This window comes from Oncorhynchus tshawytscha, linkage group LG26, assembly GCF_018296145.1.
Source record: "Oncorhynchus tshawytscha isolate Ot180627B linkage group LG26, Otsh_v2.0, whole genome shotgun sequence".
Classification (NCBI taxonomy): Eukaryota; Metazoa; Chordata; class Actinopteri; order Salmoniformes; family Salmonidae; genus Oncorhynchus; species Oncorhynchus tshawytscha.
In genome coordinates, this window is record NC_056454.1 from 39,953,827 (window position 1) to 39,980,916 (window position 27,090).

The window sequence follows — 27,090 nt, forward strand, 5'->3', positions numbered from 1 at the left end:
TATTTTGTACATAATGTTGCCGCTACCGTCTCTTATGACCGAAAATAACTTCTGGACATGCGATTACTCGCCACAGACTGGCAGAATACTTTTTTCCCGAGTCTGACGAGGCCGACGCGAACGATATACTGCTTTCTCGGGAACAGGCCCGGATCTCTGTGATTTGCGTGAAGAGGTGGAGAAAAAGGGGCCGGAGGGCAGGCTGCCTTCTGAGAATTCATAGGCGATCGAATAAATCCCCACTTCCTTCCATTCTGCTAGCAAACGTGAAATTTTTGAACAATAAAATAGATGACCTACGCAGAAGAATAAACTACCAATGGGACATTCAAAACTGTAATATCTTATGCTACACGGAGTCGTGGCTGAACGATGACACTATATCAACATACAGCTGGCTGGTTAAACACTGTACCGGCAGGACAGAATAGCGGCGTCTGGTAAGACAAGGGGCGGCGGACTATGTATTTTTGTAAATAACAGCTGGTGCACAATATCTAAGGAAGTCTCGAGCAATTGCTCGCCTGAGGTAGAGTATCTCATGATAAACTGTAGACCACACTACCTACCTAGTTTTCATCTGTATTTTTCCGTAGCTGTTTACATACCACCACAGTCAGAGGCTGGTACTAAGACAGCATTGAATGAGCTGTATTCCGCCATAAGCAAACAAGAAAAGCTTCACCCAGAGGCGGAGCTCCTAGTAGCCGGGGACTTTAATGCAGAGAAACTTAAGTCCGTTTTACCAAATTACTATCAGCATGTTAAATGTGCAACCAGAGGAAAACAAAAACTCTGGACCACCTTTATTTACTCCACACACTGAGATGTAAACAAATCTCTCCCTCGCCCCCCTTTTGGCAAATCTGACCATAATTCTATCCTCCTGATTCCTGCTTACAAGCAAAAAATGAAGCAGGAAGCACCAGTAACTAGATCAATAAAAAAATGGTCAGATGAAGCAGATGCTAAGCTACAGGACTGTTTTGCTAGAACAGACTGGATTATGTTCTGGGATTCCTCTGATGGCATTGAGGAGTACACCACATCAGTCATTAGCTTCATAAATAAGTATCTTATGCATTCTAAATTACCGCCCATTTGGAAAAGGAAAATGCAATAAATATTTACTCTGAGCTGCACTTCAGTAGGTTGGTGGTAGATGGAATGCCGTGTTGCCCAACCAAGTCCTCTGTCCTTTGAAGAATGTCTCAGGTGGTCACTTGCATAAGTTGTAGTAACGTCATTGTGTGGTAGATGGGATACTCTGTCTGTTCCTTCCTAACCTGCTTTTGCAGATGCGGTCGCTAACTCAACGGCTAGGAGGTATCACTTCTGTCGTGAATAAGAGTTCAAAGTTCATACCATTCGCAACCAAAGCTCATGCTGATGTTGGCTTCGTTCTGTAGTTTTTTCCTGAACCATTCTTACATGGGACCATCATCTCACATCCGCGGAACAGATAGTTATGTTGTAGTCAAGAGCTTATATGGGAAGGAAGAGGAGGGTGTGTTTGAAAAGTTTTACAGCCTTTGTCCCTTCACAGGGGAGGGCCACTGATTGACCAGCCCTATCTTATGAAAATCCAAATCTCACATTATAGAAGCTAAAATCACATTTCATCCCATCACAAATAATTTCATATTCAAACATTTAAATTGAACAACAATTCCATGTGAATCCAATAACTCTGATGTGTAGACTTTCCACTGTGGAGTTTATGGCATCTTATCAATGATGAGAATGTCTCAGATGACAACCGAACTGACATTATATTCATTAAGTACCACTGCATATGTTCAATTGGTCGGATTACCAGAATATAGTTAATTTCCCCCCACCTACTGATGTTCCCAGAATCTCTATGTTAACCAAGGGGTTTTCAAATGTAACATCAGTAGGTTAGAGAAGGGGGGAAGAGGTATTTATGACGGTCATAAACCTATCCCCCAGGCCAACGTCATGACACTACTGACCCGTTGCACTTACGCCTGTAGCCATGAAGTGCTTCAAAAGGCTGGTCATGGCTCACATCAACACCATCATCCCAGAAACCCTAGAGCCACTCCAATTTGCATACCGCCCCAACAGATCCACAGATGATGCAATCTCCATTGCACTCCACACTGCCCTTTCCCACCTGGACAAAAGGAACACCTATGTGAGAATGCTATTCATTGACTACAGCTCAGCGTTCAACACCATAGTGCCCTCAAAGCCCATCAATAAGCTGAGGACCCTGGGACTAAACACCTCTCTATGCAACTGGACTTCCTGATGGGCTGCCCCCAGGTGGTAAGGGTAGGTAGCAACACATCCACAATGCTGTTCTTCAACACTGGGGCCCCTCAGGGGTGCATGCTCAGTCCCCTCCTGTACTCCCTGTTCACTCATGACTGCATGACTCCAACACCATCATTAAGTTTGCCGATGACACAACGGTGGTAGGCCTGATCACCGACAATGACGAGACAGCTTATACGGACGGAGGAGGTCAGAGACCTGGCCATGTAGTGTCAGGACAACAACCTCTCCCTCAATGTGATCAAGACAAAGGAGATGATTGTGGACTACAGGTAACAGAGGACCGAGCACGCCCCCATTCTCATCGACGGGGCTGTAGTGGAGCAGGTTGAGAGCTTCAAGTTCCTTGGTGTCCACATCACCAACAAACTAAAATGGTCCAAACACACCAAGACAGTCGTGAAGAGGGAACGACAAAACCTATTCCCCCTCAGGAGACTGAAAAGATTTTGCATGGGTCCTCAGATCTTCAAAAGGTTCTACAGCTGCACCAATCATCCCCAGCTTACAATTGGCTCATTCATCCCCTCTCCTCTCCCCTGTAACTATTCCCCAGGTCGTTTCTGTAAATGAGAATCTGTTCTCAGTCAACTTACCTGATAAAATAAGGGTTAAATAAAATAGATAAACTCTACAGCATACAATGACATTCTAGATAATTCTATGCTTCCAACTTTTTGGCAACAGTTTGTGGAAGGCCCTTTTCTGTTTCAGCATGACAACGCCCCTGTGCACACAGCGAAGGTCCATACAGAAATGGTTTGTGGAGATTGTTATGGAAGAACTTTACTGGCCTGCACAAAGCCCTGACCTCAACCCCATCGAACACCTTTGGGATGAATTGGAACGCCGACTACAAGCCAGGCCTAATCGCCCAACATCAGTACCCGACCTCACTAATGCTCTTGTGGCTGAATGGAAGCAAGTCCCTGCAGCATTGTTCCAATGTCTAGTGGAAAGCCTTCCCAGAAGAGTGGAGGCTGTTATAGCAGCAAAGGGGGGGTCCCACTATTAATGCCCATGAATGAGATGTTTGATGAGCAGGTGTCCACATACTTATGTTCACTACCGGAGGGTTAGTAGTGGTCTGGAAACATGTCCCGAGGATTGTATACGTTTTTCTTTCTTTCTTTAACTAAATCAGTTAAGAACAAATTCTTATTTACAATGACGGCCCGAACCTGGACGACACTGGGCCAAATGTGTGCTGCCCTATGGTACTCCCAATCACGGCCGGTTGTGATACAGCCTGGAATCGAACCAGGGTCTGTAGTGACGCCTCTAGAACTGAGATGCAGTGCCTTAGAACGCTGTACTCTGTTCAGTAGGCATTCTTGTAGTCTCTGTGTATAATTCAGTGGAGGTTAGGAGGGAGGTCAGCTATCTAAGGACTGTCAGATGGTGCAATGCAGGTCTTGTCTCTGAGTCCAATATAAGTAGAACACACAAACAGAGATAAGCATAGGTCCTGTTGAAGAAGTCCAGTGTGACATTAGCCAATGGGTGCATAATATCCTAAACCCTATCAGAAGGACTCGTCCCTTATCCTCTTCGTCAACCTTGACCTTTGTGACCTCTTAACCCCTTTGAGGTTACACAAGGAAGTGTGCGGGTGGGTGCGGCTTGTCTGTTCATCAACCCACATTTCACCACGTTTAACGACGACAACTTGAACGGCATGTCCAGACCTGAGTAAGACCAGTGTCTTTGAATCCTTCGCCGTTCCTCTTTCCCTCCAAACAAACACAGACAAGCGGACAGCAGCTCCCCAAAGCAACACTTGATAGAACGTCAGATTTTTTTTTTAGTCTGTAATTTATATGAACCTCAACCCAAACACAGACCCTTTTTTAGTTTGTCTTCATTTTCCATGGTATTCCCCAGAGTCCTGTGCAGTGACAAAGCAGCTTTGTTGTGGTTTGCTTCAAAACGGCGCCTGGGGGTCATGGTTTCTGGGTCTCTCACCCACCACCATCAGTTCTTTTGAGCTCAGATCAGTCATCTGTTACACTACTGGGGGTCACAGACACCTCCCCAAAATTAACACCTTACACACACACACACACTGGCCATTGTCTGGTGGTAAATGTTTTAGTATTCACTATGGCCTGTCTGTAATATATGAGTTCCATTACTATGCAATTGAAATGCAATTACTCAAGTACTATCTATGTAACAACACGTTATTACAATGTTGATACTAGTGTAAATAGTACACAGTTATAAGAGCAACTTAATGTAAATTGTCATCTAGAGATACAGCTACAATTCATAATTCCCCCTAGAGATGTCCTACTCCCCACTATATCTGTTTGCGTCGTCAGCCTCTGGACACCCTAACTGATATCTCACTAGCAGATACAGAGAGACTTCACAAGCTGACTGACAGACAGCTCAGTAAATGGAACCTTTGGCGGCGCTGTGTTTGGTCTCTCTGGGTGTGAAATGTGTGCTCACTAAGAGGGATGAATGAGGTGCTTTCCTCCTCTTCTGTAACCAGTCCTCTAGTAATGCATGCCATCTGAAAGGTCCTCTGAACAAGGAGAGCGGGCACCTGACAATAATTGGCCGGCATAAAGCGGAGGGGAGAAAAAAATCCCTTTTTAGAATCAAAGACGGGCGGCCGGGATGCTGTGGTCAATGCGGAAGCTAATTGTTTGATTCAGAGGCTCTGTTCTGTTCGCTGTGGCTGCAGAGGTGTTTGAATGAGGTGTGTCGAGACCCAAGCTTAGAATAACAGCTGGATACAGCTTCTTCCATGCTCTGTTCACACACCTCTTTTATTATGTTCTCTCCCCATTTATCCCTTTTCCTTTCTCGTTCATTCAGACTCACTCGTCTCTCAGGCTCTCACTGTGTTCACTGAACTCTAGTCTCTCTCTCTGTCTGTCCCGCTCTCTCTCGCTTTCTCTCTCTCTCTCTTTCTCTGTTCCCTCTTTCTGTCCAACTCTCTCTCTGTGCCGGCCTGGCTCCTTGGTAGCGTGCCAGTTTCCTTTTGACTGCTTGGTCTTGTCAGTCACTTATCTTAGGACAGAGAGTCAGGGGCCAGTCTGTTGTATTACACTTTAATCACTTTTCCCTAAACAAATATCTCTGGCCACCAGGGCTCATTTAGGGGGATTAGGGGGCGTGAGGACAGCAGGCAAAGGCAGGGACAGAGTACGAGAGAGCTAGTGGAAGAGAGAGATAATGTAAGTTAGAGAGGGTTGGGGGGGTGGGTGGGCATGTGGGGGAAGTTACCATTGTGGGGTCTGACAGAGGGGGAAGGGGGTTGGGGGAGTTACCATTGTGGGGTCTGACGGGGGAGTTACCATTGTGGGGTCTGACGGGGGAGTTACCATTGTGGGGGAAGTTACCATTGTGGGGTCTGACAGTTACCATTGTGGGGGGGAGTTACCATTGTGGGGTCTGACAGGGGGAGTTACCATTGTGGGGTCAGGGGGAAGTTACCATTGTGGGGTCTGACAGGGGAGTTACCATTGTGGGGTCTGACAGAGGGGGAGTTACCATTGTGGGGTCTGACAGAGGGGGGAGTTACCATTGTGGGGTCTGACCAGGGGGAAGTTACCATTGTGGGGGCTGACAGAGGGGGAAGTTCCATTGTGGGGGCTGACAGGGGGAAGTTACCATTGTGGGGTCTGACAGAGGGGGATGTTACCATTGTGGGGTCTGACAGGGGGAAGTTACCATTGTGGGGTCTGACATTGTGGGGGAAGTTACCATTGTGGGGTCTGACAGAGGGGGGACCAGTTACCATTGTGGGGTCTGACAGGGGGGAGAGTTACCATTGTGGGGTCTGACAGTTACCATTGTGGGGGATGTTACCATTGTGGGGTCTGACAGTGGGGTCTGGGGAAGTTACCATTGTGGGGTCTGACAGAGGGGGGGATGTTACCATTGTGGGGTCTGACAGAGGGGGGAGTTACCATTGTGGGGTCTGACAGAGGGGGGAAGTTACCATTGTGGGGTCTGACAGAGGGGGATGTTACCATTGTGGGGTCTGACAGGGGAGTTACCATTGTGGGGTCTGACAGAGGGGGAAGTTACCATTGTGGGGTCTGACAGAGGGGGAAGTTACCATTGTGGGGTCTGTTACCAGTGGGGGCTGACAGGGGGAAGTTACCATTGTGGGGTCTGTTACCATTGTGGGGTCTGACAGGGGGAAGTTACCATTGTGGGGTCTGACAGAGGGGGAAGTTACCATTGTGGGGTCTGACAGAGGGGGATGTTACCATTGTGGGGGGGGATGTTACCATTGTGGGGTCTGACAGAGGGGGAAGTTACCATTGTGGGGTCTGACAGAGGGGGATGTTACCATTGTGGGGTCTGACAGAGGGGGAAGTTACCATTGTGGGGTCTGACAGAGGGGGATGTTACCATTGTGGGGTCTGACAGAGAGGGGGAAGTTACCATTGTGGGGTCTGACAGAGAGGGGGATGTTACCATTGTGGGGTCTGACAGAGGGGGATGTTACCATTGTGGGGTCTGACAGAGGGGGATGTTACCATTGTGGGGGGAGGGGGAGTTACCATTGTGGGGTCTGTTACCATTGTGGGGTCTGACGGGGGGGGAGTTACCATTGTGGGGTCTGACGGGGGGAGTTACCATTGTGGGGGAGTTACCATTGTGGGGTCTGACATTGTGGGGGGGGAAGTTACCATTGTGGGGTCTGACAGAGGGGGGGATGGGGTCTACCATTGTGGGGTCTGACAGTTACCATTGTGGGGGGAGGGGGAGTTACCATTGTGGGGTCTGACAGTTACCATTGTGGGGTCTGGGGGATGTTACCATTGTGGGGTCTGACAGAGGGGGAAGTTACCATTGTGGGGTATGACAGATTGTGGGGGAGGGGATGTTACCATTGTGGGGTCTGACATTGTGGGGGGGGGGAGTTACCATTGTGGGGTCTGACAGATTGTGGGGTCTGACAGGGGGAAGTTACCATTGTGGGGTCTGACAGAGGGGGATGTTACCATTGTGGGGTCTGACAGAGAGGGGGATGTTACCATTGTGGGGTCTGACAGGGGGAAGTTACCATTGTGGGGTCTGACAGAGGGGGAAGTTACCATTGTGGGGTCTGACGGGGGGAAGTTACCATTGTGGGGTCTGACAGGGGGAAGTTACCATTGTGGGGTCTGACAGAGAGCACAATGTCCAGGGAGTGTAGGAGGGGGTTTGGGGGACCCCATTACTGTCGCTTTTGCCCCTCGCCTCTCTGTCTATTTGGGGTCTGTGATTGAGCACCCTGTGCCTCTTCTATTCCCCCCAACGCCCCACCGCCCAACACCCTCCATGTCCCAATTTGTTACCCCCTCCTCCCACAAAGGATAGATGGTGAATTGGCCCCTCTCCTGTGTCTGTGTGAAGGGCTCTGGGGGGGAGCATGTGCACCCTCCTTTCAGCTGGGCTCTGATGTCTCCTAATTACCCATCAAGCCTCAGCAACTTAGTGGACTAGGAATTTGTAGAAGAGGCCAGAGCACAATGGATAGAAAAATGCAACAACAGAATTAACCAAAAACAATCGTTGTGTTGAATCTTCGTGTCTGCCTTCCCCCCTGTCTTGCCCTGTCCTTTTCCCTGGTAGCTTCTTCCCTCCTGCCTTGCCCTGTCCTTTTCCCTGGTAGCTTCTTCCCTCCTGCCTTGCCCTGTCCTTTTCCCTGAGGATAATTGTTAGAGCAGCGGTTTGTCATGAGGAATTTTGGCCTGGCGTTTCAAAGCTACTTACTCACATGAACCACAAACAACATTCTCAAAAATGTTCTGGGCCTGGCTGAACACATTCAATGTATCAGTTCTTGATGAATATTGAACTTAAGCCCTGTATGCATCTATTATATTAACTGGCCAGATTAATACTACTATTTGAATGCACTACAGTGAATTCGGAAATTATTCAGACCCCTTGACCTTTTTCCACATTTTCTTACGTTACAGCCTTATTCTAAAATGGATTAAGTAGTTTTTTTCCTCTGGCTGGGTCACTCGAGGACATTCATAAACCTTTCCCGAAGCCGCTCCTGTGTTGTCTTGGCTGTGTGCTTAGGGTCGTCCTTTTGGAAGGTGAACCTTCGCCCCAGTCTGAGGTCCTGAGAGCTCTGGAGCAGGTTTTCATCAAGGATCTCTGTACTTTGCTCCGTTCATCTCTGCCTTGATCATAACTAAGTCTCCCAGTCCCTGCCGCTGAATAACATCCCCACAGCATGATGCTGCCACCACCATGCTTCACCGTAGGGATGGTGCCAGGTTTTCTCCAGACGTGACACTTGGCATTCAGGCCAAAGAGTTCAATATTGGTTTCATCAGACCAAATAATATGTTTTCTTATGTTCTGAATGTCCTTTACTTGTCTTTGTGACAAAGTCCAAGCGGGCTGTCATGTGTCTTTTACCAGAGAGTGGCTTCCATCTGGCCGCTTTACCATAAAGGCCTGATTGGTGGAGTGCTGCATAGATGGTTATCCTTCTGGAAGGTTCTCCCATCTCCACAGAGGAACTCCGGAGCTACAGTGGGGCAAAAAAGTATTTAGTCAGCCACCAATTGTGCAAGTTCTCCCACTTAAAAAGATGAGAGATCTGTAATTTTCATCACAGGTACACTTCAACTATGACAGACAAAGAGTAGGATTTTTTATGAATTTATTTGCAAATTATGGTGGAAAATAAGTATTTGATCAATAACAAAAGTTTCTCAATACTTTGTTATATACCCTTTGTTGGCAATGACAGAGGTCAAACATTTTCTGTAAGTCTTCACAAGGTTTTCACACACTGTTGCTGGTATTTTGGCCCATTCCTTCATGCAGATCTCCTCTAGAGCAGTGATGTTTTGGGGCTGTTACTGGGCAACACGGACTTTCAACTCCCTCCAAAGATTTTCTATGGGGTTGAGATCTGGAGACTGGCTAGGCCACTCCAGGACCTTGAAATGCTTCTTACGAAGCCACTCCTTCATTGCCCGGGCGGTGTGTTTGGGGATCATTGTCATGCTGAAAGACCCAGCCACGTTTCATCTTCAATGCCCTTGCTGATGGAAGGAGGTTTTCACTCAAAATATCACAATACATGGTCCCATTCATTCTTTCCTTTACACGGATCAGTCGTTCTGGTCCCTTTGCAGAAAAACAGCCCCAAAGCATGATGTTTCCACCCCCATGCTTCACAGTAGGTATGGTGTTCTTTGGACGCAACTCAGCATTCTTTGTCCTCCAAACACGACGAGTTGAGTTTTTACCAAAAAGTTCTATTTTGGTTTCATCTGACCATATGACATTCTCCCAATCTTCTTCTGGATCATCCAAATGCTCTCTAGCAAACTTCAGATGGGCCTGGACATGTACTGGCTTAAGCAGGGGGACACGTCTGGCACTGCAGGATTTGATTCCCTGGCGGCGTAGTGTGTTACTGAATGTAGGCTTTGTTACTTTGGTCCCAGCTCTCTGCAGGTCATTCACTAGGTCCCCCCGTGTGGTTCTGGGATTTTTGCTCACGTTCTTGTGATCATTTTGACCCCACGGGGTGAGATCTTGCGTGGAGCCCCAGATCGAGGGAGATTATCAGTGGTCTTGTATGTCTTCCATTTCCTAATAATTGCTCCCACAGTTGATTTCTTCAAACCAAGCTGCTTACCTATTGCAGATTCAGTCTTCCCAGCCTGGTGCAGGTCTACAATTTCTGGTGTCCTTTGACAGCTCTTTGGTCTTGGCCATAGTGGAGTTTGGAGTGTGACTGTTTGAGGTTGTGGACAGGTGTCTTTTATACTGATAACAAGTTCAAACAGGTGCCATTAATACAGGTAACGAGTGGAGGACAGAGAAGCCTCTTAAAGAAGAAGTTACAGGTCTGTGAGAGCCAGAAATCTTGCTTGTTTGTAGGTGACCAAATACTTATTTTCCACCATAATTTGCAAATAAATTCATTAAAAATCCTACAATGTGATTTTTTTGATTTTTTTTCTCCCTCATTTTGTCTTTCATAGTCGAAGTGTACCTATGATAAAAATTACAGGCCCCTCTCATCTTTTTAAGTGGGAGAACTTGCACAATTGGTGGCTGACTAAATACTTTTTTGCCCCACTGTATGTCAGAGTGATCATTGGGTTCTTGGTCACCTCCCTGACCAAGGCCCTTCTCTCCTTATTGCTCAGTTTGGCCAGGCGACCAGCTCTAGGAAGAGTCTTAGTGGTTCCAAACTTCCTCCATTTAAGAATGATGGAGGTCACTGTGTTCTTGGGGACCTTCAATGCTGAAGAAATGTTTTTGTACCCTTCCCCAGATCTGTGCCTCGACACAATTCTGTCTCAGAGTTCTACAGACAATTCCTTTCACCTCATGGCTTGGTTTTTGCTCTGACATGCACTGTCAACTGTGGGACCTTTTATATAGACAGGTCTGTGCCTTTCCAAATCATGTCCAATCAATTGAATTTACCACAGGGTGGACTCCAATCAAGTTGTAGAAACATCTCAAGGATGATCAATGGAAACAGGATGCAGCTGAGCTCAATTTCGAGTCTAATGGCAAAGGGTCTGAATACTTATATATGTAAAGTATTTCTGTTTTTAAGTTTGCAAACATTTCTGTAGATTTCTGTGGAAAATGTCTCATTTAATCCTTTTAGAATAAGGTTATAACATAACAGAATACTTTCAGAATGCACTGTATATTAGCCAATCTATACAATCATCTACACTGGTCTATATAGTTCTGGGACACTGTAAAGTCCATGGAGAATAAGAACACCTCCTCCCAGCTGCCCACTGCACTGAAGATAGGAAACACTGTCACCAATGATAAATCCACCATAATTGAGAATTTCAATAAGCATTTTTCTACGGCTGGCCATGCTTTCCACCTGGCTACTCCTACCCCGGACAACAGCACTGCACCCCCAACAGCAACTCGCCCAAGCCTTCCCCATTTCTCCTTCTCCCAAATCCATTCAGCTGATGTTCTGAAAGAGCTGCAAAATCTGGACCCCTACAAATCAGCCGGGCTAGACAATCTGGACCCTTTCTTTCTAAAATTATCTGCCGAAATTGTTGCCACCCCTATTACTAGCCTGTTCAACCTCTCTTTCGTGTCGTCTGAGATTCCCAAAGATTGAAAGCAGCTGCGGTCATCCCCCTCTTCAAAGGGGGACACTCTTGACCCAAACTGCTACAGACCTATATCTATCCTACCGTGCCTTTCTAAGGTCTTCGAAAGCCAAGTCAACAAACAGATTACCGACCATTTCGAATCTCACCATACCTTCTCTGCTATGCAATCTGGTTTCAGAGCTGGTCATGGGTGCACCTCAGCCACGCTCAAGGTCCTAAACGATATCTTAACCGCCATCGATAAGAAACATTACTGTGCAGCCGTATTCATTGATCTGGCCAAGGCTTTCGACTCTGTCAATCACCACATCCTCATCGGCAGACTCGACAGCCTTGGTTTCTCAAATAATTGCCTCGCCTGGTTCACCAACTACTTCTCTGATAGAGTTCAGTGTGTCAAATCGGAGGGTCTGCTGTCCGGACCTCTGGCAGTCTCTATGGGGGTGCCACAGGGTTCAATTCTTGGACCGACTCTCTTCTCTGTATACATCAATGAGGTCGCTCTTGCTGCTGGTGAATCCCTGATCCACCTCTACGCAGACGACACCATTCTGAATACTTCCGGCCCTTCTTTGGACACTGTGTTAACAACCCTCCAGGCAAGCTTCAATGCCATACAACTCTCCTTCCGTGGCCTCCAATTGCTCTTAAATACAAGTAAAACTAAATGCATGCTCTTCAACCGATCGCTACCTGCACCTACCAGCCTGTCCAACATCACTACTCTGGACGGCTCTGACTTAGAATACGTGGACAACTACAAATACTTAGGTGTCTGGTTAGACTGTAAACTCTCCTTCCAGACCCATATCAAACATCTCCAATCCAAAGTTAAATCTAGAATTGGCTTCCTATTTCGCAACAAAGCATCCTTCACTCATGCTGTCAAACATACCCTTGTAAAACTGACCATCCTACCAGTCCTCGACTTTGGCGATGTCATTTACAAAATAGCCTCCAATACCCTACTCAACAAATTGGATGCAGTCTATCACAGTGCAATCCGTTTTATCACCAAAGCCCCATATACTACCCACCATTGCGACCTGTACGCTCTCGTTGGCTGGCCCTCGCTTCATACTCGTCGCCAAACCCACTGGCTCCATGTCATCTACAAGACCCTGCTAGGTAAAGTCCCCCTTATCTCAGCTCGCTGGTCACCATAGCATCTCCCACCTGTAGCACACGCTCCAGCAGGTATATCTCTCTAGTCACCCCCAAAACCAATTCTTCCTTTGGCCGCCTCTCCTTCCAGTTCTCTGCTGCCAATGACTGGAACGAACTACAAAAATCTCTGAAACTGGAAACACTTATCTCCCTCACTAGCTTTAAGCACCAACTGTCAGAGCAGCTCACAGATTACTGCACCTGTACATAGCCCACCTATAATTTAGCCCAAACAACTACCTCTTTCCCAACTGTATTTAATTTTTATTTATTTATTTATTTTGCTCCTTTGCACCCCATTATTTTTATTTCTACTTTGCACATTCTTCCATTGCAAAACTACCATTCCAGTGTTTTACTTGCTATATTGTATTTACTTTGCCACCATGGCCTTTTTGCCTTTACCTCCCTTCTCACCTCATTTGCTCACATTGTATATAGACTTGTTTATACTGTATTATTGACTGTATGTTTGTTTTACTCCATGTGTAACTCTGTGTCGTTGTATCTGTCGAACTGCTTTGCTTTATCTTGGCCAGGTCGCAATTGTAAATGAGAACTTGTTCTCAACTTGCCTACCTGGTTAAATAAAGGTAAAATAAAAAAATAAAAAAAAATAAAAAAAATATCTTGTTGGCCAGTCATGCAGGACTCCCCATGAAAGACCTTCCACCCGTGTGTTGTCTTCGTCAATTTGTTTCAACTGAATAGAATTGCACCACATATGCATATGCGAGCCCCACCCCCTTCCATGACAAGTGATTGTTCACATCAAACCCATACTGAACCAGTATTTAATTAGCAATATTTATTCAGCAAATTACACATGGAGGAACACAGGGTTGTTCTTTTGTGGCCGGTGTTCGTTTGAAGCCTGAGACCCCCCCCAATACCACCACTAGCCCTCTATGGGGTGCAGAATGTACCCCCAGGTTCCTCTCAAAGTTTGCTTGACCCCAGCTTGTGTGGATTCACAGGGTCCGCAGAGGAGAGGGCTTTGTAGGGACAAGGAGGAGAGGAGAACTGAGGAGAGAACTGCACTGTCCATGCGCTCACTGTGTTCACTGCATTCTCTACTATTCCACTCTGTGCTTTTGTCTCTCTTTCTTTCTGTCTCTCTTTCTGTCTCTCTCTCTCTCTGTGTTTCTGTCTCTCTGTTTTCCACCATAATTTGCAAATAAATTCATAAAAAATCCTACAATGTGATTTTCTGGATTTTTTTTCTAATTTTGTCTGTCATAGTTGAAGTTTACCTATGATGAAAATTACAGGCCTCTCTCATCTTTTTAAGTGGGAGAACTTGCACAATTAGTGGCTGACTAAATACTTTTTTGCCCCACTGTATATGTTGAAGAGGGTGGGGCTTAAGCTGCATCCCGGTCTCACCCCACGGCCCTGTGGGAAGAAATGTGTTTTTTGCCCATTTTAACCGCACACTTGTTGTTTGTGTACATGGATTTTATAATGTCATATGTTTTTCTCCCAACACCACCTTCTATCAATTTGTATAGCAGACCCTCATGCCAAATTTAGTCAAAGACTTTTCTGAAATCAACAAAGCATAAGAAGACTTTGCCTTTGTTTTGGTTTGTTTGGTTGTCAATTAGGGTGTGCAGGGTGAATACATGGTCTGTTGTACGGTAATTTGGTAAAAAGCCAATTTGACATTTGCTCAGTACATTGTTTTCACTGAGTCTGCTGTTAATGATAATGCAGAGGATTTTCCCAAGGTTACTGTTGACGCATATCCCACGGTAGTTATTGGGGTCAAATTTGTCTCCACTTTTGTGGATTGGGGTGATCAGTCCTTGGTTCCAAATATTAGGGAAGATGACAGAGCTAAGTATGATGTTAAAGAGTTTTAGTGTAGCCAATTGGAATTTGTTGTCTGTATATTTGATAATTTCATGAAGAATACCATCATCAACACCACAGGCCTTTTTGGGTTGGAGGGTTTTTATTTTGTCCTGTAGCTCATTCAAGGTAATTGGAGAATCCAGTGGGTTCTGGTTGTCTTTAATAGTTGATTCTAAGGTTTATATTTGATCCTGAATATGTTTTTGCTCTTTATTCTTTGTTATAGAGCCAAAAAGATTGGAGAAGTGGTTTACCCATACATCTCCATTTTGGATAGATAATTCTTTGTGTTGTTGTTTGTTTAGTGTTTTCCAATTTTCCATGGGTGTTTCTGTCTTTCTCTCTGACTGTGTTTCTGTCTCTCTCTTTCTCTGTCTCTGTGTTTCTGTCTCTCTCTTTCTCTGTCTCTGTGTTTCTGTCTCTCTCTCTTTCTCTCTCTGTCTCTGTTTCTGTCTCTCTCTTTCTCTGTCTCTGTGTTTCTGTCTCTCTCTTTCTCTCTGTCTCTGTGTTTCTGTCTCTCTCTCTTTCTCTGTCTCTGTGTTTCTGTCTCTCTCTTTCTCTCTGTCTCTGTGTTTCTGTCTCTCTCTCTCTCTCTGTCTCTGTGTTTCTGTCTCTCTCTCTTTCTCTCTGTCTCTGTGTTTCTGTCTCTCTCTCTTTCTCTCTCTGTCTCTGTGTTTCTGTCTCTCTCTCTTTCTCTCTCTGTCTGTGTTTCTGTCTCTCTTTGCACACATTTTAATTTGAGTGTTGAATGAGACACATCAAAGAAGAGGCCTCTTCACACACACACACACACACACACAGAGGTGTAAACCGTCGGACAGTTGAAAGCGTGGCTGAGTGGGAGCCCCTTTCTGGGGACGACAGAGCAGAAAGACCCTCTCTAGCTATGGGACTGGGGAACAGGGGCCACAGATTCACCATAGAAGGCAGGCCTGGGGGGCCTCAGTATTAGAATAGTGTTTCTGTTCTAATCTACGGTGGCCTCTCAAGTGGGAGCATGAGATGAGGGGCGGGGGTCATGGTTTGATACCTCTTCTTCTTTCCCACTTCCCACACTGGTGGACACAGGATTTCCAAGAGGGCATGTTGTTCCCATGAGCACCACTGCTCTGTCCCTCTGCCCTCTACACTCTACCTTAGAAGGCTTCTAGAATGCATCCAGCTGTGTTAGTGAGCTGTGGTTCTTTGGGGAGGACATATACACATGAAGTAGCTCCACATGCGTTTGTGATTATAGTTTTTTGTGCAAGGGATTTTCTTGTTTGTTTTCTTTACTGACCATATCAGCAGTGCTGCCCAGCACCCAGCTGGGTCACAGCGTTTGGCCACTGGCACTGACCATCCTCTCTGCTGGCTGGACATTCTCCCTGGAGGCCTTGGCTTCCATCTCACTCTCACTAAGGGAATCCACATCGTCCACATCATTAGTATAGGAGCCGCACCATCCAACACAAGTTATGGTCCGGATTTAGAGATGCTGGTCTATTTCAGAGAATATAGACCATACAGAAGCCAAGGTGTAGTTGTGTAAACGATGGTGTTAGCGATTTGGTAACTTAACAATCATCAATAATTTCTGAGGAACCCTTTTGAGAAAAACCCCAATGGCTAAACCCCATCCATCCGCTGTGAGTTGAGTGGATGGGTAGCAGAGCAAGCGGGTTTCTGGGGGGGTGGATGTATTTATGGAGCAGGGGTGGTTAGTGTGGGTTTGTGCTGCGCTCCTACGTTGATGACAGGGCAGCCTCGACACACGACACCCCACTGCGTGGTCTGTGGTACGCTCTGCACTGCAGCCTCCAGGGTGTGTGTGTGTGTGTGTGTGTGTGTGTGTGTGTGTGTTTAGGCTCAGGGTTGGATGGTAGAGAGGGGACTAGAGTTGAGGGGAGAAGACACCAACTCTGTCTTTTTATAGCTTGGGGTCCCTGCCCCAAAAAGCTCAAGTTGACATTAGCTCCAGTGTGCCTGATGGTAGCTGGCTGGTGCGTAGCTAGCTCCTAACCTCAGCCAGTGGCAGGGCAGCCCCTGTATTTATGCCATATTGGTTTGGGTTTAGGAAGGCATAAGGAGGAGATGGTCTCTCTCTCCAAGAGAAACAGGGTCACACATCAGTCCCTGCTTAGTAATTTATCATACTCATGTATAATGGGGCCTCTGTTATATTGTGTTGGGTTGAGTTCTAAGTTTTTCCCTCTGACAGAATAATAAAGTAGAAACTAATGGTCCCCAAAGTCTGAGGGGACCTTAAGGGAGACATTACTCTAATTAAGATGTCGGCTGGGGAGGTTTTGTGGTTTATGTATTCTTTGAGGTCTATAAGGTTTTTTACATTGACTTCTCTTTTGTCCACAGTGGGGAATGGAAAACCAACTCCCAGATTCATTTTACACTTGGCCCTCCATTAAAAGTGCTAGGCTTCATCTGGGTCCAGGAATACTCTTGAACCGGCCCTTTATGTGTTTTAGTTGACCTATTACCCTTTGTTTTCTCTCTCTATCCCTAGAGCAGTAGAGCCAGTCTCACTTCCTCTTCATTGACAGAGCTTCAACAACAGCCAATAGAAAGCCTCCGCGGATAAATAGCAGAAAACAGAGACTTGTAATGTAGTTCACAAAAGTTCAATCAGGAAGGCTGATCTGAACGCTCAATCAGGAAGGCTGATCTGAACGCTCAATCAGGAAGGCTGATCTGAACGCTCAATCAGGAAGGCTGATCTGAACGCTCAATCAGGAAGGCTGATCTGAACGCTCAATCAGGAAGGCTGATCTGAACGCTCAATCAGGAAGGCTGATCTGAACGCTCAATCAACGTAGCATCTCGCTAATCTCCTCCTCTTATTAGCCATCAGCTGAATGTCATTTACCTATTTACCTTTAGCCTATAAGCACGGCACAATAAAGCACGTTTGCTTTTTAACCTCCCTCTTGCAATTATCACTTTCCTGTCTCAACCAATGGGTGTAAGTGTTGATGTATTTATATGTCAACTTGCCCATGTTCTCTCACTTCCTGTTTTTCAGCAACAGTCTTGGACAACCCTCCGCACCCCCCCCCCAGCTATAATAACCTGAAGGCCCGTCCCTGGACCTCCTTTTCCCCAGCGGGGGGGTTTCGATACCAGCTGCCCAGCAGAGGGCTACCTGTCATCAGCATCTGGCTCCAAGGAGACGAGGCCATACCCCAAACTATTTAATAAAATTCCATATTGCATTCTGTCTCTGTTGTCCATTCAGTTAATTAAGCCTGTAGTCGATTGAATAAGGTTAATTCTGAACTTCTCTCCGGTCCAGATCGGCTGTTCTGATAGCCACTGTTGGTGTGTTATCCTCTGTTTTTTCTCTCCTCCGTCTCTTTCCTTCTTTCTCTCTATCCACGTCTGATCTCTTCCCCGTCTCGTCTCTGTGAAGTACAGAGGCAGGCGCTACGCTCCACCGAAAAAGACAAAGAGCGTGCAAGTCCGTATCCGTCTGCGCTCCTTCCCCCTCTCCCTCCATTACCTTCTCCATCTCCTTCTTCCCTTGTTCCTTTCTTCCTCCGTGGCGTCCTGGGCCCCGTCCCTCCCAGATCGTCCTGGGGATAAGGGACACCTGCCGTTGCCGCGGTCACCTGTTTGGGTTCTGAGCGTGGCCCATGGCGTGGGCCCAGAGTGTTTGGGGGAGCGCAGGCAGGAACAACAAAGAGACCAAGACAAAGCAGAGAGTTTTCAGAGGATAGCAGCACTACTGAAGGACATCAATAGAAGCCTAGGATCTTTCCTTTCTACTGTTTTCTAAGACAGTAGAGCATTGAATTCCCCGATTATTGTGACTACAGGGAGGAGTGGGGAAACCTCCGCTTCAACTGGGTTGGAGGGATTCACTGAACGGGATGTTTTTGGAAGTCCTTGTAGTTCTAGATGTTGGTTTGCTTGGTTGCAAGTGGTTTGTGTGGCATTGAGAGAGAGGTACATATGAAAGTCTTGCAGACTGGGACTCTAATCATTAACCATGTCAAATCTTTTTTTCTGTCTCCTGACCTTTGACCTGTGGAGGTCAACAGCCGCTCAATCGTTGACCTGCATGGCTGTTGCAACGTCTAATAACAGCTAATAAATTAGGGACTTCATCACTCACCTTTTTGAATTCTAGATACAGAGAGTGTTTGGTGGTTTAGTTTATCTGTAGACCCATACACTCATTCACACACACTCCCTCACCCAATATCTCCTCTCTATCTCTGTGCAGGGTGTCAGAAGCCAGTAGGGTTGTCGCGGGGCAAGGCCAAGGTGTGTTGCTACAGTGGCTGGTACTACTGCCAGAGCTGTCACCAAGACAACCTGTTCCTCATCCCTGCCCGCCTGCTGCACAACTGGGACACCAACAGACACAAGGTGAGATTCGTGATGTTCTACACACGTCTGAGTCATTTACCAGAGTGACTTGTATGTGTTCATATCCACTCGCACGCAACATATTCAGAAACCTACAGAAAAATTCTGAAACACCCACTGAGTGAGAAGGTTTTTAGTTACGTACACTTCAGAAGTTAGGATTTGACCTTACACACACACACACACAGCCCACCCCTCCTCTCCCTATTCTGTCCAGGTGTCCAAGCAGGCCAAGGAGTTCCTGGAGTTTGTTTATGAGGAGCCCCTGCTGGATGTGCAGCAGTTGAACCCGTGTCTGTATGAACACTGTGAGGGCCTGGCTGCAGTCCTACGCCTGAGACAGCAGCTCCAGTCCCTCAGAGCATACCTGTTCAGCTGCCGCGCCGCTGTGGCCGAGGACCTCCGGAGAAGGTGAGAGGGGAGGGGAGGGTAGAAGAGACTCTATGGAGTGTGAGGGGAGGGGAGGGTAGAAGAGACTCTATGGAGTGGGAGGGGAGGGGAGGGTAGAAGAGACTGTATGGAGTGAGAGGGGAGGGGAGGGTAGAAGAGACTCTATGGAGTGAGAGGGGAGGGGAGGGTAGAAGAGACTCTATGGAGTGGGAGGGGAGGGGAGGGTAGAAGAGACTGTATGGAGTGGGAGGGGAGGGTAGAAGAGACTCTATGGAGTGAGAGGGGAGGGGAGGGTAGAAGAGACTCTATGGAGTGAGAGGGGAGGGGAGGGTAAAAGAGACTCTATGGAGTGGGAGGGGAGGGGAGGGTAGAAGAGACTGTATGGAGTGGGAGGGGAGGGGAGGGTAGAAGAGGCTGTATGGAGTGTGAGGGGAGGGGAGGGTAGAAGAGGCTGTATGGAGTGTGAGGGGAGGGTAGAAGAGACTCTATGGAGTGAGAGGGGAGGGGAGGGTAGAAGAGGCTGTATGGAGTGTGAGGGGAGGGGAGGGTAGAAGAGACTGTATGGAGTGGGAGGGGAGGGAGGGTAGAAGAAGCTGTATGGAGTGGGAGGGGAGGGTAGAAGAGACTGTATGGAGTGGGAGGGGAGGGGAGGGTAGAAGAGGCTGTATGGAGTGTGAGGGGAGGGGAGGGTAGAAGAGACTCTATGGAGTGAGAGGGGAGGGGAGGGTAGAAGAAGCTGTATGGAGTGTGAGGGGAGGGTAGAAGAAGCTGTATGGAGTGTGAGGGGAGGGGAGGGTAGAAGAGGCTGTATGGAGTGTGAGGGGAGGGTAGAAGAGGCTGTATGGAGTGTGAGGGGAGGGTAGAAGAGGCTGTATGGAGTGTGAGGGGAGGGGAGGGTAGAAGAGACTGTATGGAGTGGGAGGGGAGGGGAGGGTAGAAGAAGCTGTATGGAGTGGGAGGGGAGGGTAGAAGAGACTGTATGGAGTGGGAGGGGAGGGGAGGGTAGAAGAAGCTGTATGGAGGAGAGGGAGGGTAGAAGAAGCTGTATGGAGTGTGAGGAGGGTAGAAGAAGCTGTATGGAGTGTGAGGGGAGGGTAGAAGAAGCTGTATGGAGTGTGAGGAGGGTAGAAGAAGCTGTATGGAGTGGGAGGAGGGTAGAAGAAGCTGTATGGAGTGTGAGGGGAGGGTAGAAGAAGCTGTATGGAGTGTGAGGGGAGGGGAGGGTAGAAGAGGCTGTATGGAGTGTGAGGGGAGGGGAGGGTAGAAGAGACTGTATGGAGTGGGAGGGGAGGGGAGGGTAGAAGAAGCTGTATGGAGTGGGAGGGGAGGGTAGAAGAGACTGTATGGAGTGGGAGGGGAGGGGAGGGTAGAAGAAGCTGTATGGAGTGTGAGGGGAGGGTAGAAGAAGCTGTATGGAGTGTGAGGGGAGGGTAGAAGAAGCTGTATGGAGTGTGAGGGGAGGGTAGACGAAGCTGTATGGAGTGAGAGGGGAGGGTAGAAGAAGCTGTATGGAGTGTGAGGGGAGGGTAGAAGAGGCTGTATGGAGTGGGAGGGAGGGTAGAAGAGGCTGTATGGAGTGGGAGGGGAGGGGAGGGTAGAAGAGGCTGTATGGAGTGGGAGGGGAGGGTAGAAGAGGCTGTATGGAGTGTGAGGGGAGGGTAGAAGAGGCTGTATGGAGTGTGAGGGGAGGGTAGAAGAGGCTGTATGGAGTGTGAGGGGAGGGTAGAAGAGGCTGTATGGAGTGTGAGGGGAGGGGAGGGTAGAAGAGGCTGTATGGAGTGTGAGGGGAGGGGAGGGTAGAAGAGGCTGTATGGAGTGGGAGGGGAGGGGAGAAGAAGCTGTATGGAGTGGGAGGGGAGGGGAGGGTAGAAGAGACTCTATGGAGTGGGAGGGGAGGGGAGGGTAGAAGAGACTCTATGGAGAGAGAGGGGAGGGAGGGTAGAAGAAGCTGTATGGAGTGGGAGGGGAGGGTAGAAGAGGCTGTATGGAAGGGGAGGGGAGGGTAGAAGAGGCTGTATGGAGTGGGAGGAGGGGAGGGTAGAAGAGGCTGTATGGAGTGTGAGGGGAGCGGAGGGGAGGGTAGAAGAGGCTGTATGGAGTGTGTGAGGGGAGGGAGGGGAGGGGAGGGTAGAAGAGACTGTATGGAGTGTGAGGGGAGGGTAGAAGAGGCTGTATGGAGTGGGAGGGAGGGGAGGGTAGAAGAAGCTGTATGGAGTGTGAGGGGAGGGTAGAAGAAGCTGTATGGAGTGAGAGGGGAGGGGAGGGTAGAAGAAGCTGTATGGAGTGGGAGGGGGGAGGGTAGAAGAGACTCTATGGAGTGGGAGGAGGGGAGGGTAGAAGAAGCTGTATGGAGTGAGAGGGGGGGAGGGTAGAAGAAGCTGTATGGAGTGAGAGGGGAGGGTAGAAGAAGCTGTATGGAGTGAGAGGGGGGGGAGGGTAGAAGAAGCTGTATGGAGTGAGAGGGGAGGGGAGGGTAGAAGAGGCTGTATGGAGTGAGAGGGGAGGGGAGGGTAGAAGAAGCTGTATGGAGTGTGAGGGGAGGGGAGGGTAGAAGAGACTCTATGGAGTGGGAGGGGAGGGTAGAAGAAGCTGTATGGAGTGAGAGGGGAGGGGAGGGTAGAAGAAGCTGTATGGAGTGTGAGGGGAGGGGAGGGTAGAAGAGACTCTATGGAGTGTGAGGGGAGGGTAGAAGAGACTCTATGGAGTGTGAGGGGAGGGTAGAAGAAGCTGTATGGAGTGTGAGGGGAGGGTAGAAGAAGCTGTATGGAGTGTGAGGAGGGTAGAAGAGGCTGTATGGAGTGAGAGGGGAGGGGAGGGTAGAAGAAGCTGTATGGAGTGTGAGGGGAGGGTAGAAGAAGCTGTATGGAGTGGGAGGGGAGGGGAGGGTAGAAGAGACTCTATGGAGTGGGAGGAGGGGAGGGTAGAAGAAGCTGTATGGAGTGAGAGGGGAGGGTAGAAGAAGCTGTATGGAGTGAGAGGGGAGGGGAGGGTAGAAGAAGCTGTATGGAGTGAGAGGGGAGGGAGGGTAGAAGAAGCTGTATGGAGGAGAGGGAGGGGAGGGTAGAAGAAGCTGTATGGAGTGAGAGGGGAGGGAGGGTAGAAGAAGCTGTATGGAGTGTGAGGGGAGGGGAGGGTAGAAGAGACTCTATGGAGTGGGAGGAGGGTAGAAGAAGCTGTATGGAGTGGGAGGGGAGGGTAGAAGAAGCTGTATGGAGTGAGAGGGGAGGGTAGAAGAGGCTGTATGGAGTGAGAGGGGAGGGTAGAAGAGGCTGTATGGAGTGAGAGGGGAGGGGAGGGGGAGAAGAGGGTAGAAGAAGCTGTATGGGTGGGAGGGGAGGGGAGGGTAGAAGAAGCTGTATGGAGTGAGAGGGGAGGGGAGAAGAGGCTGTATGGAGTGAGAGGGGAGGGAGGGGAGAAGAGGGTAGAAGAAGCTGTATGGAGTGGGAGGGGGGGAGGGTAGAAGAGGCTGTATGGAGTGGGGGGGAGGGGAGAAGAAGCTGTATGGAGTGGGAGGGGAGGGGAGGGTAGAAGAGACTCTATGGAGTGGGAGGAGGGGAGGGTAGAAGAGACTCTATGGAGTGAGAGAGGAGGGGAGGGTAGAAGAAGCTGTATGGAGTGGGAGGAGGGTAGAAGAGGCTGTATGGAAGGGGAGGGGAGGGTAGAAGAGGCTGTATGGAGTGGGAGGGAGGGAGGGTAGAAGAGGCTGTATGGAGTGTGAGGGGAGCGGAGGGGAGGGTAGAAGAGGCTGTATGGAGTGTGAGGGGAGGGGAGGGGAGGGGAGGGTAGAAGAGACTGTATGGAGTGTGAGGGGAGGGTAGAAGAGGCTGTATGGAGTGGGAGGGGAGGGGAGGGTAGAAGAAGCTGTATGGAGTGTGAGGAGGGTAGAAGAAGCTGTATGGAGTGAGAGAGGAGGGGAGGGTAGAAGAAGCTGTATGGAGTGGGAGGGGAGGGGAGGGTAGAAGAGACTCTATGGAGTGGGAGGAGGGGAGGGTAGAAGAAGCTGTATGGAGTGAGAGGGAGGGGAGGGTAGAAGAAGCTGTATGGAGTGAGAGGAGGGTAGAAGAAGCTGTATGGAGTGAGAGGGGAGGGGAGGGTAGAAGAAGCTGTATGGAGTGAGAGGGGAGGGGAGGGTAGAAGAAGCTGTATGGAGTGAGAGGGGAGGGGAGGGTAGAAGAAGCTGTATGGAGTGTGAGGGGAGGAGAGGGTAGAAGAGACTCTATGGAGTGGGAGGGGAGGGTAGAAGAAGCTGTATGGAGGAGAGGGGAGGGGAGGGTAGAAGAAGCTGTATGGAGTGTGAGGGGAGGGGAGGGTAGAAGAGACTCTATGGAGTGTGAGGGAGGGTAGAAGAGACTCTATGGAGTGTGAGGGGAGGGTAGAAGAAGCTGTATGGAGTGTGAGGGGAGGGTAGAAGAAGCTGTATGGAGTGTGAGGGGAGGGTAGAAGAGGCTGTATGGAGTGAGAGGGGGGGAGGGTAGAAGAAGCTGTATGGAGTGTGAGGGGAGGGTAGAAGAAGCTGTATGGGTGGGAGGAGGGGAGGGTAGAAGAGACTCTATGGAGTGGGAGGGGAGGGGAGGGTAGAAGAAGCTGTATGGAGTGAGAGGAGGGTAGAAGAAGCTGTATGGAGTGAGAGGGGAGGGTAGAAGAAGCTGTATGGAGTGTGAGGGAGGGTAGAAGAAGCTGTATGGAGTGTGAGGAGGGTAGAAGAAGCTGTATGGAGTGAGAGGAGGGTAGAAGAAGCTGTATGGAGTGTGAGGGGAGGGTAGAAGAGGCTGTATGGAGTGGGAGGGGAGGGTAGAAGAGGCTGTATGGAGTGGGAGGAGGGGAGGGTAGAAGAGGCTGTATGGAGTGGGAGGGGAGGGTAGAAGAGGCTGTATGGATGTGAGGGGAGGGTAGAAGAGGCTGTATGGAGTGTGAGGGGAGGGTAGAAGAGGCTGTATGGAGTATGTGAGGGGAGGGTAGAAGAGGCTGTATGGAGTGTGAGGGGAGGGAGGGTAGAAGAGGCTGTATGGAGTGTGAGGGGAGGGGAGGGTAGAAGAGGCTGTATGGATGGGAGGAGGGGAGAAGAAGCTGTATGGAGTGGGAGGGAGGGGAGGGTAGAAGAGACTCTATGGAGTGGGAGGGGAGGGGAGGGTAGAAGAGACTCTATGGAGTGAGAGGAGGGGAGGGTAGAAGAAGCTGTATGGAGTGGGAGGAGGGTAGAAGAGGCTGTATGGAAGGGGAGGGAGGGTAGAAGAGGCTGTATGGAGTGGGAGGGAGGGGAGGGGAGGGTAGAAGAGGCTGTATGGAGTGTGAGGGGAGCGGAGGGGAGGGTAGAAGAGGCTGTATGGAGTGTGAGGGGAGGGGAGGGGAGGGGAGGGGAGGGAGGGTAGAAGAGACTGTATGGAGTGTGAGGGGAGGGTAGAAGAGGCTGTATGGAGTGGGAGGGGAGGGGAGGGTAGAAGAAGCTGTATGGAGTGTGAGGGGAGGGTAGAAGAAGCTGTATGGAGTGAGAGGGAGGGGAGGGTAGAAGAGGCTGTATGGAGTGTGAGGGGAGGGGAGGGTAGAAGAGGCTGTATGGAGTGGGAGGGAGGGGAGAAGAAGCTGTATGGAGTGGGAGGGGAGGGGAGGGTAGAAGAGACTCTATGGAGTGGGAGGGGAGGGGAGGGTAGAAGAGACTCTATGGAGTTTGATTTGATTTGATTTGAGTGAGAGGGGAGGGTAGAAGGGTAGAAGAAGCTGTATGGAGTGGGAGGGGAGGGTAGAAGAGGCTGTATGGAAGGGGAGGGGAGGGTAGAAGAGGCTGTATGGAGTGGGAGGGGAGGGGAGGGGAGGGTAGAAGAGGCTGTATGGAGTGTGAGGAGCGGAGGGGAGGGTAGAAGAGGCTGTATGGAGTGTGAGGGGAGGGGAGGGGGGGGAGGGTAGAAGAGACTGTATGGAGTGTGAGGGGAGGGTAGAAGAGGCTGTATGGAGTGGGAGGGGAGGGGAGGGTAGAAGAAGCTGTATGGAGTGTGAGGGGAGGGTAGAAGAAGCTGTATGGAGGAGAGGGGAGGGAGGGTAGAAGAAGCTGTATGGAGTGGGAGGGGGGGAGGGTAGAAGAGACTCTATGGAGTGGGAGGAGGGGAGGGTAGAAGAAGCTGTATGGAGTGAGAGGGGAGGGGAGGGTAGAAGAAGCTGTATGGAGTGAGAGGGGAGGGTAGAAGAAGCTGTATGGAGTGAGAGGGGAGGGGAGGGTAGAAGAAGCTGTATGGAGGAGAGGGGAGGGAGGGTAGAAGAAGCTGTATGGAGTGAGAGGGGAGGGGAGGGTAGAAGAAGCTGTATGGAGTGTGAGGGGAGGGGAGGGTAGAAGAGACTCTATGGAGTGGGAGGAGGGTAGAAGAAGCTGTATGGAGTGAGAGGGGAGGGGAGGGTAGAAGAAGCTGTATGGAGTGTGAGGGGAGGGAGGGTAGAAGAGACTCTATGGAGTGTGAGGGGAGGGTAGAAGAGACTCTATGGAGTGTGAGGGGAGGGTAGAAGAAGCTGTATGGAGTGTGAGGGAGGGTAGAAGAAGCTGTATGGAGTGTGAGGGGAGGGTAGAAGAGGCTGTATGGAGTGAGAGGGGAGGGAGGGTAGAAGAAGCTGTATGGAGTGTGAGGGGAGGGTAGAAGAAGCTGTATGGAGTGGGAGGGGAGGGGAGGGTAGAAGAGACTCTATGGAGTGGGAGGAGGGTAGAAGAAGCTGTATGGAGGAGAGGAGGGTAGAAGAAGCTGTATGGAGTGAGAGGGGAGGGAGGGTAGAAGAAGCTGTATGGAGTGAGAGGGGAGGGGAGGGTAGAAGAAGCTGTATGGAGTGAGAGGGGAGGGGAGGGTAGAAGAAGCTGTATGGAGTGAGAGGGGAGGGGAGGGTAGAAGAAGCTGTATGGAGTGTGAGGGGAGGAGGGTAGAAGAGACTCTATGGAGTGGGAGGAGGGTAGAAGAAGCTGTATGGAGTGGGATGGGAGGGTAGAAGAAGCTGTATGGAGTGAGAGGGGAGGGTAGAAGAGGCTGTATGGAGTGAGAGGGGAGGGTAGAAGAGGCTGTATGGAGTGAGAGGGAGGGGAGGGGGGAGAAGAGGGTAGAAGAAGCTGTATGGAGTGGGAGGGGAGGGAGGGTAGAAGAAGCTGTATGGAGTGAGAGGGGAGGGAGAAGAGGCTGTATGGAGTGAGAGGGGAGGGGAGGGGAGAAGAGGGTAGAAGAAGCTGTATGGAGTGGGAGGGGAGGGGAGGGTAGAAGAGGCTGTATGGAGTGGGAGGAGGGGAGAAGAAGCTGTATGGAGTGGGGAGGGGAGGGGAGGGTAGAAGAGACTCTATGGAGTGGGAGGAGGGGAGGGTAGAAGAGACTCTATGGAGTGAGAGGAGGGGAGGGTAGAAGAAGCTGTATGGAGTGGGAGGGGAGGGTAGAAGAGGCTGTATGGAAGGGGAGGGAGGGTAGAAGAGGCTGTATGGAGTGGGAGGGGAGGGGAGGGGAGGGTAGAAGAGGCTGTATGGAGTGTGAGGGGAGCGGAGGGGAGGGTAGAAGAGGCTGTATGGAGTGTGAGGAGGGGAGGGGAGGGGAGGGTAGAAGAGACTGTATGGAGTGTGAGGGGAGGGTAGAAGAGGCTGTATGGAGTGGGAGGGGAGGGGAGGGTAGAAGAAGCTGTATGGAGTGTGAGGAGGGCAGAAGAAGCTGTATGGAGTGAGAGGGGAGGGGAGGGTAGAAGAAGCTGTATGGAGTGGGAGGGGAGGGGAGGGTAGAAGAGACTCTATGGGTGGGAGGGGAGGGAGGGTAGAAGAAGCTGTATGGAGTGAGAGGAGGGGAGGGTAGAAGAAGCTGTATGGAGTGAGAGGGGAGGGTAGAAGAAGCTGTATGGAGGAGAGGGGAGGGAGGGTAGAAGAAGCTGTATGGAGTGAGAGGAGGGGAGGGTAGAAGAAGCT

General features: G+C 49.6%; 1 protein-coding gene across 1 annotated transcript in view; it reads left to right on the top strand.

Moving 5' to 3' along the window:
• LOC112235314 (pleckstrin homology domain-containing family M member 3-like) overlaps positions 1-27,090 on the top strand; it is a 92,696-nt gene that overhangs the window by 21,443 nt on the left and 44,163 nt on the right. Inside the window, exons 5-6 of the mRNA XM_042306774.1 lie at positions 18,649-18,794; positions 19,012-19,205. Coding sequence (XP_042162708.1) covers positions 18,649-18,794; positions 19,012-19,205 — 340 coding nt within the window. The remainder of the gene's footprint in view (positions 1-18,648; positions 18,795-19,011; positions 19,206-27,090) is intronic.